The sequence below is a fragment of the Nomascus leucogenys genome, chromosome 5 (genome assembly GCF_006542625.1).
Source record: "Nomascus leucogenys isolate Asia chromosome 5, Asia_NLE_v1, whole genome shotgun sequence".
NCBI lineage: Eukaryota > Metazoa > Chordata > Mammalia > Primates > Hylobatidae > Nomascus > Nomascus leucogenys.
The window spans coordinates 66,050,993-66,063,579 of NC_044385.1; the positions used below are offsets into that span (position 1 = coordinate 66,050,993).

The following is a 12,587-nucleotide window of genomic DNA, read 5'->3' on the forward strand; positions in this document are numbered from 1 at the left end:
TCCAACTTACAAGGGATATGAAGGACCTCTTCAAGGAGAACTACAAACCACTGCTCAACAAAATAAAAGAGGACACAAACAAATGGAAGAACATTTCATGCTCATAGATAGGAAGAATCAATATTGTGAAAATGGCCATACTGCCCAAGATAATTTGGAGATTCAATGCCATCCCCATCAAGGTACCAATGACTTTCTTCACAGAATTGGAAAAAACTACTTTAAAGTTCATACGGAACCAAAAAAGAGCCCACATTGCCAAGACAATCCTAAGCCAAAAGAGCAAAGCTGGAGGCATCACGCTACCTGACTTCAAACTATATATACTACAAGACTACAGTAACCAAAACATCATGGTACTGGTACCAAAACAGAGATATAGACCAATGGAACAGAACAGAGTCCTCAGAAATAACACCACACATCTACAACCATCTGATCTTTGACAAACCTGACAAGGGGTAAGGATTCCCTATTTAATAAATGGTACTGGGAAAACTGGCTAGCCAAATGTAGAAAGCTGAAACTGGATCCCTTCCTTACACCTTATACAAAAATTAATTCAAGATGGATTAAAGACTTAAATGGTAGACCTAAAACCATAAAAACCCTAGAAGAAAACCTAGGCAATACTATTCAGGGCATAGGCATGGGCAAGGACTTCATGACGAAAACACCAAAAGCAATGGCAACAAAAGCCAAAGTAGGAAAATGGGATCTAATTAAACTAAAGAGCTTCTGCACAGCAAAAGAAACTACCATCAGAGTGAATAGGCAAACTACAGAATGGGAAAAAATTTTTGCAATCTATCCATCTGACAAAGGGCTAATATGCAGAATCTTCAAAGAACTTAAATTTATAAGAAAAAAAACCATCAAAAAGTGGGCAAAGCATATGAACAGACACTTCTCAAAAGAAGACATTTATGCAGCCAACAGACACATGAAAAAATGCTCATCATCACTCACTGGTCGTCAGAGAAATGCAAATCAAAACCACAATGAGATACTATCTCACGCCAGTTAGAATAGTGATCATTAAAAAGTCAGGAAACAACGGATGCTTGAGAGGATGTGGAGAAATAGGAATGCTTTTACACTGTTGATGGGAGTGTAAACTATTTCAAGCATTGTGGAAGACAGTGTGGCAAGTCCTCAAGGATCTAGAACTAGTTTTTTGACCTAGTGATCCCATTACTGGGTATATACCCAAAGAATTATAAATCATGCTACTGTAAAGATACATGCACGTATGTTTATTGAGGCACTATTCACAATAACAAAGACTTGGAACCAACCCAAATGTCCATCAATGATAGACTGGATTAAGAAAATGTGGCACATATACACAATAGAATACTATGCAGCCATAAAAAAGGATGAGTTCGTGTCCTTTGTAGGGACATGGATACAGCTGGAAACCATCATTCTAAGCACACTATCCCAATGACAGAAAACCAAACACCGCATGGTCTCACTCATAGGTGGGAATTGAACAATGAGAATACTTGAACACAGGGCGGGGAACATCACACCCCGGGGCCTGTCATGGGATGGGGGGTAGCGGAGGGATAGCATTAGGAGAAATACCTAATGTAAATGATGAGTAAATGGGGTGCAGCAAACCAACATGGCACGTGTATACCTATGTAACAAACCTGCATGTTGTGCACATGTACCCTAGAACTTAAAGTATAATTAAAAAAATAAAGTTACTTCCCCCATTCAACTGGTCTTTTTGCATATCTTTTGGTATTGTGAAAAGCAAGAGGACAGAAACAGTCCTGAAAGTACTCCCTGTCAGCTATGGGCTAGGCTGTGATTGATCAAAATAGTAAGTAAGTAAAATCAAGTGCATGCCCATGCTAGAACCAGTATTCAGCATGCACTGCTAACAACAACAACAAAAAAATTCACTGTTTTCTCTGCCTGTACATAAGGTGTTTAGTTGATAAGGACATTCCCAACTTTCAGAAGCATACGACTGAACTGAGATGATTTGTTGGTCATTTTGGATTTAGTCATAGAATCCTTGAAACTTTGGACATTGATTATTTGTTACTATAATGATTCATTATTGTTTGATACTGTGTATTTCATATGTGATATTAGTAATTAGTGAATAATTTGGGCTAAGACTGGGCAGGCTGGCAGAGTATAGATAGATCAGTTGATTGATAGATACTTAATATGCTTTTTAAGATAAAGGATGAATTTACATAGTAATTATTACTGTAAATAAAAATATAGTAAACTGGCAAGAGAATAAAATGGTTTTAGCACTATAGAAACATTCATTTATATACAAATAACTGATATGCTTTTACAAATCATATTTTGGGAAACAGTTCTCTAAAATAATGTATGTGTATGTATATGTGATGTATTTATTCATGTAGGTAGTTCTTTTAAAACAATAACTCATTAAAATACTCTTACCTCTCAATGGAATAATATAGCTTAAAAGCTCAAAGTACCTTATAAAGATTAACTAGTTCAATATTTGGTTTATAGTGGAGAAAGAAGTCTTGGAGAGGTTAAATTACTTGTTCAAGGCAACAATAAGTGGCAGAGCTTCAATTAGAATGTAAGCCTTCTAACAGTAATTTACTCCTCTATACCATTTTATCTCTACTGTACCATATAGAACTGATTAGAAAATACTTAATAAAAGTGAGTGTAGGAAACTGTTGCTTTGGTAGTGATAAATGACCTCATATTTGTTCAGAAATGTGGAATCACACTGTCAGCCAGAGTTCGTGGTCTTTATAATTTTTTTGACTCAGAGTCACTTTAGAGAGTCTCCCTTTTCTTTTTATTTCTATCCTGTTAGCTTTAGCAGGCAGTTAGCAGGCCAGGAGGAGCAGTTCCTTATTCTTTGCTTTTTTTCCTTCCTCCCTTCATGTAATACATGAAGATTTCTTTTTATCCACCGGCTTTGCTTTCTTCATCCTCTCCACCTTATGCATATTCTTTTTTTAACCCCCTTCCATATCTCGGTGGCTTTTTAAGCTGAGGAGCAGATTGAAGACATATTATACCATCTAACACCAAAATTTAAAATGAATTTTGAACACTTGTTTAGTTTTAACTGGCTTGATTTTATTTAATTATCTGTGTTTATGTGGTACTGCTTTATTTTATCTATTGCAAACTTACAATGGATTTTCAGCTGTATTGTTACAGACATTTGTGAGCTAATAGAAACGTGTCAAGTTACAACTAAATTTCAGCAAATTTTAAATTTTTTATGACTGTTACTTGAAAATGAAATTTAAATTTCACTACTTCAGAAGTTTCAACAATATTACATTTACAAGTTACTCTGAACTTTTAAAAATCATATTCAATATTTATAATTGTACATTATTCTTATTTTATACTTTTTATGAGAAGGAATAGCCTTATTTTTGCATACTCCTTATATACAATCAAATATATGCTGTATTGAGATTGAGTATAGACTTGAGTATGAGGCATGAGTAATGAATGCTTTACACACTTCTCAGAAATCTATGTTATTGCGCTTAGAAAAGAACTAAGAACACTATTTCTAAAATCCAGTATCTGACTTGTTGCAAAAGTGGATATCAAATGTATATCTAACAAAGTTTTAAAATACTAGTTTCTAGTAGTTTTTAATGAAAAATAATTTTTGCATTATTTCGTTACATTCATTGTCAAGCAAATTTAATTACAGGAAAGATCACCAATCAATAGATCAACAAATATCTCCAGGCTGGGCACAATGGCTCATGCCTGTAATCCCAGCACTTTGGGAGTCCAAAGTGGGTGGATCACCTGAGGTCAGGATTTTGAGACCAGCCTGGTCAACATGATGAAACCCCGTCTCTACTAAAAATATAAAAATTAGGCAGGCATGGTGGTGCATGCCTGTAATCCCAGCTACTCGGGAGGCTGAGGCAGGAGAATCACTTGAACCGGGGAGGCAGAGGTTGCAGTGAGCCAAGATCATGCCACTGCACTCCAGCCTGGGTGACAAAGTGAGACTGTCTCAAAAAAGAAAAAAAAAAAAAAAATCTCCAAGCCTCATTTAGTTAAGCAGTTTTCTAAACCGGTTTCTACCATCATCCCTTTCCTTTCAGCAGAAAGGTAGTACAACCAGTAAGCACCAGTCTACTCTGCTCAGAAAATTTACTCAGCATGTCTTTCTTCTACTCACTGTCATTTTGCAAGCTTTAGCAATTTTTGGAAAATGTCAAGTTACTCCAACTCACCAAGAGTTTGGACCCCATTAGAACAGTGTACAGATGTTCCAAGATCTTAAGTGGACTTCTTTCCTTATTCCATCCAACTATTTTCTTTTCTAGACCACAGATGCATATATTTCCACAGATAGTCTTAGAAATGTATTATTCTATCCATTATTATCTAAAAAAAACATAATTCCTAGAAAAAGAATGTGTTCTGTTGATGGTGACTTCATGACATTGACCTGTGTGACAACTTAACACAATATTACTATTACTGCTATAACTATTACGTTAATCTAGCTAGTCACAATCATGTACTCCTGACTATGTGAAGAAACAGTTTTCCTGAAATAGCCACTGATTCAGCATTTATGGAAAACAGCGGTGGCTCAAGAGCCCAGAAAAGGACTCTGTAAATAAGGAAAAAGTTATTTTTCTCCATCAAGCATTCAGTGAACATGTATTTATTGAGCATCTATCATATTCAAAATATACTGGGTTTTAAGGGACATGTGAACATAAACAGTGTCAAGTTAGTTGAAATTTTGTAGGACAGGTAAGACATGAACAACATGTATTTCTGTAATTCTAAACAATTTTTAAAGTACATTTTGGAAATTGGGTTATATTCCCGTCATATCCATTTGATGCAGAACTAACCCCTTCCTAATACAAAGCTTTTGGGATCTGGACATCAAGAAAATGTAGAAGCTTTATTGTAAGTTAGGAGTGGTAAAAGCTATATGAAAGGAACAGAAAAAGTGCCATGGACATTCCACAAAGGAAGTAATTATTTCTAGCTCTAAAGATCAGACAAGACTTCATGGATAAGAGAGAACATTTTTGCTGAACATTAAGAGCATTTAAAAGTGGTGAAAGAGGCATTCTAGGAAAATGAAGTAGGAGCAAAGGAACTGAGATCAGCAAACCAGAGCCCAGAGGACAGTCAAGGGTTGCACTGGAATTAGAGTAGTGATAGGGAAAGCGTTAGATAATTTTTGAATGGTAGAAGGAATTTGGGCTTCTCTGAAACCAAAAGAGGCCATTGAAGCTCTTTGAAAGCCCCAGGTAAGAGAGAGATGTGATAGAAAGTATGCCTCAGCAAGAGTAATCTAACAACAGTGCCTAGGATGGATTGAATATTGAAGAGACTGAAAGAGGGAAGAATAGATAGGAGTTTGTGTGTACTCCAGGCAAGAGGTCATTTTAGAACCTGAGCTGAAGTGATACAACATTGTTATGCCATTAACAGAAGTAGGAAACTACAAGAAAAGGAGGTTTGGAAGCAAAGCTTTAAACACACATTTTTATTTTAGTTTTTGTAAAAATCAGAAAATTAGTACCATGAGAACCATGAGTACCATTAGTACCATCTTCTCATGGTGATGCATGAATAGTATGAGTAGCTGGGGATGACAGGAAGTTAATGTCGTGGAACTATGCAGAGAGTTGTTGCACATTTAATGAACCAATACTGTTTTTTCTAGCTGGATAATTTTGTAAACATTTGCAGGACTCATTCTTTATGTGCTTTTGTAGAAATGTATATTTGTGAGAAAGCTGTGATTTGCTGCAAGCAAGTGTCACATTTTAGCTTGGGGTGATATAGAGAGATGAAGAGAAAGCTAGGAGATGTGGTTGTTAGTGTAAAAGCTATAGGTGAAAGAGCAGTTTAAGTTTTCTGAGAGATAAAAGTGTTGATAAGTTGGAACAATTGTAAGCATCTTTAATGTGTTACCAGTTTTGCAAAGTCAATACACTGACACTGGGTCACAGTTTTTGTTTCTTATTTAACAGTCCTGTATATCAGGCACAAATATATAGCAGTCCAGTATATATCAGGAACAAAACAAAGTCCATGCCCTCTGCAACCTATATAGTAATGGAGAAAGATTTAATAAATAATAAATACAAAATTATATTTTATCCCAAAATCAGGATTAACTGTGTAGCCATATAGTGATTCTTAAATAATGTATGTGTGATGATAATGAAAATGAAATGTATTGATTGAAGTGTCAAGCTGTCTTACAATTCGTAGTAAATATATTTTTTTCAAATGATGTGTTTACATTTTGTTTGCTTATCAATAGAGAGCAGATCATAAAACAATCTACAGAATTAGTTTGCAGAGCCTATCGAGAATTGTATGCAGCTGTGATGAATCCAATCAATGAATACAAAGATCCAGAGAACATTCTTCACCGATCTCCGCAGCAAGTGCAGACGCTTCTTTCCTGATTATCTTATTTCATTGCGTTAGCAAAATATGACCTCCCTAAAACACATAAGGTTATTTTTTATTCTTTGAATTTTTACTTTATAATTTGATAGTTACAGTTTTCTTTGTATCATAAGATTGTAAGTCCCGATAATTTTTTTTTTTTTTTTGGTCTCAGTAACAGGGAAGTAAGTAACATGTTGACCTGAGCTAGTATTGCTGTGTATCTATTCTAAATGAGATGATATATTTTTTTGCTAGCCATCTCTCCAGCTCTGCAGTTTTCACTGTATTCAGGAAGCATAAAGTAGTATGAAAGGTTTGAAGAATTTTTTTTTACAAGACTAGTTCTAAATTAACAGCATATAAAAAATTTGTCAAAATTTAAGAATTAGTATAAGGATATGACCTAATAAATGTCTCCTTACCTAAAGATTCATTTGCTTTCTTATTAATATGAGTAGGCATACTTAGTTTTTTTGAACCTAGCCTATGTCTCTGTCCCCAAAATAGCTGCCCTTAAAGAGTTGTTAGAAGAGAGAAAAATAACAGTGAATTCTGCTCCTGGTGTATATGGCAGTGAATCTCCTTTCTGTTCTACTTTGGCATACTATATGTATTTGACTGTGTACATTTTTATGCAATTTTAAATATACACTCAGCAATAATTAGAAAAAAAGGGAAGAGAAAAGTGATTTAAACAGGGTAGATTCCACTCTGTGGGAGCCTTTGATGGAACTCAAGGTGGAGCTCAGCCTTTCCAATGAGCTGTAAGCATGTAGATAGCCTGAGCTGTGTCTAAGTCTGATGTTTAAAGATGGGTATTTGTCATACAATATGGGTCCTAAATCCAACCAACTACACATTTTATCTGGTGTTCAAACCAAAGAAACAATGATCTACTCAAACATTGGAGAAAAAAACTGCCAGAGGAGGAGTTGCCAATTGGCAGTGTGTCTTATCTCCATGTTGTAACTGGACTCTGATTTTAGACCATTACCTATTAGGAAGATTCAAAATGACTGTATTTTTAAAGGAATAAATCCCAGTGTGCCTGATTTTACATTCTTGTCAGCAAAAAAAACTTAATTTCCAGTAAATCTATAAAAACAGGTAAGTCCCTAAATTACAAATGAGAAAATTGAAGCACAAGGAAAAAAATAACTAGTTTGAAATATTTTGAAAAGTAATAACATAAAACTAGTATTTGTAGAAGATTGTGTGTTGTATATAACAAATTAGTATTTATAGAATATGACCTATTTATCTGAAGTTTATAATTGTTTATACCTAATACAATTCTTTTTGGAGTAAGAATGATTATATAATCATTATCCATTTGGGTATAAATCTGTGTTTTTAGTTTTTTCCCTTCGATTAGTATGTGTTATATATAAAAGACAAAAAATAAAGTATAAATCAAGAGCTTAAATTTTGTATAATTTATTTCTACAGTGAAAGAAGATTGATACCTTGCTATGAATGAATTCCTTTGTTTTATAGGGAAAAATTTATTGTGCTTTTTACCTGGTTTTTTCAAATAAAATATTAAAATATTTCTAGAGCAGCAATTATTGCAGCTGTCCTGTAGATATATATCCTATTGATGTGTTTTTAGAAAATGCACTAATGGAAAAGGAAATACAACATAGGGAAAAACTGAGGTAATCAGTGAAAGACTCACAGGCAAAATGTGGTATATATGATCTTGAGTGCTAAGGCAAAATAAAACATTGTAAGTAATAATCCATTAATATAACACCTAAATTTGCTATTACTCCATAGTTTGCATTTTGAACTATTTTCATTTGGCATACGTATAACCTAGAAAAGGCATGTCTGCCCTTCTTTCAGAGAGGAAAGGTGTTTGAATGGCAAAACCCTTATGGGGTTGAACTTTTCCATTTCTTTCTCTGTGCCTTCATTTGAGCAGGTGGATATTACCTGAGGAAAAAATGACACAAATGGACTAATTGACTTTACTCGAAATTCATGATTACAGTGTTCAAATGGGCACTGCTGTAGTTAGAATGTTTATGTTTCCCCAAATTCATGTTGAAATCCTCACCCCTCAGGGGATGGTATTAGGAGGTGGGTCCTTTGAGAGGTGATTAGGTTGTCAGGATGAAGTCCTCATTAATGGAATTAGTACCCTTACTCAAGAGGCTCAAGAGATCCCTGTCCCTTCTACCATGTGATGTTACAGTGAGAAGACAGCCATCAATGAGGAAGCGGGCCCTTACTAGACACATCTTTTGGTGCCTTGATTTTGGGCTTTGCAGCCTCCAGAACTGGGAGAAATAAATGTCTGTTGTTTTTATAAGCCACCTAGTTTATGGTATTTTGGTATAGCAGTCTAAATGAACTAAGACAGACATTCAATATTGCTTTGTAATTCTACTCTTAACTTTCCATGTTTCCAGAGGACTTTTTCACCCACATTCTCAGTTAATATCCTTCATAATTCACCAAGAATAGAAACTATTAGATTAATCTTCCTCATTTTCCTATTCTCAAACATCACACCCATCTCCTCTCCTTCCTCGTTTTGCACTTGAGATGTTATCTCTCTTTCTATGACAGGATATTCCCTCCATTATGCTCTGGCTCGCATCTCTCATCTTCTTATTAGATCCTTCTCTCTCTGGGTTATCCCTTTATTTTGCTTCAGCAACAACTGGCCTCTCTGTAGGATTATTCTCAATGTCATACATAATGTTGTAATGTTCATAATATTTTTAAAAACTCTCTACTCAGATCCTAACACCATTTCTCTACTTCCTTTCCTGGTTTAGACATGCTGTCGTCTACTTCCTTATTTCTCATCTGTCTTTAAAGTATCCCAATATAGTTTCAGTCTCTCACCACTACAACGAAACTAACCTGATAAGCTTTTCATCAGTGCTATATGTTGTCAGATCTAGCAGATTCTTCTGTATCTCTGTTTGTTGAACTCTCAGTGTTACTCTACACATTTCTGTTTGAAATTCTATCCTTTCCAGTCTTCCATGGCACTGCCTTCTCCTAATTTTCCTCCTGTTTCATTAGCCCAACCCCTTTTGACCTTCTTCCCTGGCTCTTTTGCCTCTATATGATTTCTAAAAGTTGGCATACTGTAGGGCTTGATCCGGGATACTTTTTTTTTTAATCCTTCCTTTAGGGATTTGTTACTTCAACCTATTCTATCCAGAATAATGTTAGCTTAAATGTCTTTAGATATATCCATATGATGGAGTACAGCAGTGAGAAAATGAATGGTTTTCAAGTACATAATGTTGAGAAAGAAATCAGAATAATATAATACTCATTTTATAGAATGTTTAATAAAGTATAAAAAATATACATAGATATACATGTGGTAAAGGTGTAAGGAAAATATAGGAAATGATTAATACAATTTAAGATTATGGAGAGGGAAACACAGGATGTGTTGAAGTTACTGATAATGCTTTGTTCTTATGCTAGGTTGTTAGTACTGTTAAATATTCTTTAAAATTTTTCATATATGTTACATAAACTTTTGTTCATATATTTTACAATTTTAAAAAATAGTTTAGAAATGTGCTTGGCATAGGGCCTGGGCTAAAATTAGAACTCAGTATATGAGAGCTATTTTTTTCATTAGTCTTGTTATTAAACGCATTTCTTAAGTACCTACTAGGTAGTAGGCTTTGTGATAAGCATTTAAAAATATAACCAAATTATGTGTTTCCCATTGAGGAATTCCCTTTCTTGCACAGAGATAGTTACATGTATTGTAAATAAACATCATGAAATTTGGTAGAGTGCTTGTGCATGTTGGCAAGAAGAAAAAATGAACTAATATCATCCTTTATAATTCAGCCGGATGTCCTTGGTATAAGAGGTTGAGAGCACAGAAAACAAAGTTTCAAACCACAACTGTACATTGTTCAGTCTGAGATTATCATAATGATTGGGTTCTATTAACTATTTGGTTAAGATGTAAAATTATGTAATAGAGTGGTAAGAGCAAAAATGGTGGATTAAGGAATTTTAAAATTTTGTCCCTTCATAAAGGTAGCAATAAAACTGGCCTTCAAAAAATGATCAAAGTCAACTTTTTCAGGACTCTAGAAACAAATCAGAAAATCACAGTAACCTGAGTTACTTAAAAAAGTAAAAAAAAAAAGCCAGATGTTAGTAATAACAGCAAGCATTTTGGTGCTTTAACTTATGCTATTTCCATACTTTGCTCCCTAGTTCAGCAGTAGTCTTGAAAAGAACATGCCACATTCATGGTATGGGAAAGAGCAGAATGGACGTTATTTGCAGATTGTCCTTATTTCATCTGTCTGATAGCTCCCAGGAAAACCCATTTAAAAAACCGGCCTTTATCTTGCCTGTTATGGAACTCACCCTCTACTGGGATAGGGGTGGGGAATTTATTTAAAATATTTACCTGTTATTGCTACATCAAGCAATGGGTAAGAGTTGGAGCAAACAATAAACTAACCAGAAAGCTTTGGAAGGAAGATTGGGAATGAGATATTCATAAGGACTTTGAAAAACTCTTACGTATTTCTGGGAATCTAGAAGGCTCTGTGCACGTTTAGGACTGTGTGCATGTTCACGAACGAACAGAGAGACCCTAATCTCTCACCTCCGCCTGATGTTGAGGACCTGAGCAAGCAGGGAATGAAGGCAGAAGCAAAGTTAGAAGCTGCCTAGCTGAGTGTCCAAGACATGTCCCAACAGACGCACAGAGTCCTTCAGCAAAGACTGAGCAATTTTTTGGTTTTAGGCATTCAAGGAACTCTTCATCTAATTTTATTAGCTGACAGTTAAGCTAATGAATCAGACACATAAGTGGTCACACATGACAAAGAATATAGATTTTACAGAATGAGTTCATGAAAGTTACTAAAATATAATCACAGCTATAAAAGTCAGCAACAACAAATGGGGTGGGGCAAGAGAATCAGATTTCCAACAGATAGCCCAGATATTGAACTTACTAGACAAAGATTTTAACTATTTTAAATATGCTCAAGGATTTAAGGAAGCCAAGTCTGAAGAACTAAAGTATGAGAAGAGTGTCTCACCAAATACAGAATATAATAAAGAGATACAATTATAAAAAGGAAGTTTTTAATAAATTTATAATTTTAAAAGTTATAATTTAAAGTTATACTTTACAAAAATTATGAAAAACTTATTTGGGCATGAGAATTAGTACACAAAATAAACAATACATTATAGGGGATAAAAGCAATTTTGAGCAGGCAGAAGAAGAAACTCAGAAAACTTGAAGTTGGGTCAATTGAGATGTTCCAGTTTGAGGAAAAGGAAGAAAAAAAAATGAATGAAAGAAAATAGCCTCAGAGGCCTGTGGAGCACCATCAACAATATACAGACAATAGGAGTCTCAGAGAAAAAGAGAAAGAGTCTGAAAGAATATTTGAAGAAATATTGTCAGGATACTAGAAATTTGGTGTAAAACATTACACATCCAAGAAGTTCACTGAGCTCCAAGTCAGATGAACTAAAAATATGTACACTGGGACACGTCACAATCAAACTGTTATAAGCCAAATGCTAAGAGGGAATCTTGAAAACACCGAGAGAGGTAATTCATCGTGTACAAGTGATCTGCCATAAGATTAATACCTAATTTCTCATCAGAAACTAGAAACCAAAAGGCATTAGCTGGTATATTCAAAGAGCTCTGGGTGGGGCGGGGGGCGGCAGTGGTGGGGGAACATATCTGTATCTGGCAAAACTGTGAAAACATAGGAGAAATTAAGACATTCTCAGATGAACAAAAACTGAGAATTCATTGTTGGCCAACCTGCCCTAAGTGATTGCTCAGCGGAGTACTTGGAGCTGAAATGAAAGGACGCTAGACAAAAAAAATCAACAAAAGACTTAAAGAATAACAAGAAAATCGAACACTCAGTAACTATTCTAAATCAGCTAGATCCAATAGACATCAGTGGAACAATCCACCCAACAACAACAGAATACACATTCCTCTCAAATACACAGGGAACACTCTCCAAGATAGACCATATGTTAGGCCACAGTACAAGTCTCAATAAATTTTAAAATGTTGAAATTATACTAAGTATGTTTTCAACCACAATGACGTTGTAAATTAATAACAAAAGGAAATTTTTTAAATATACTAATGT

At 34.8% G+C, this 12,587-nt stretch overlaps 1 protein-coding gene across 1 annotated transcript in view; it reads left to right on the top strand.

Moving 5' to 3' along the window:
• COG6 (component of oligomeric golgi complex 6) overlaps positions 1–7,993 on the top strand; it is a 101,653-nt gene extending 93,660 nt beyond the window's left edge. Inside the window, exon 19 of the mRNA XM_003270010.2 lies at positions 6,308–7,993. Coding sequence (XP_003270058.1) covers positions 6,308–6,455 — 148 coding nt within the window. The 3' untranslated portion in view covers positions 6,456–7,993. The remainder of the gene's footprint in view (positions 1–6,307) is intronic.
• Positions 7,994–12,587: the final 4,594 nt, after the last annotated feature.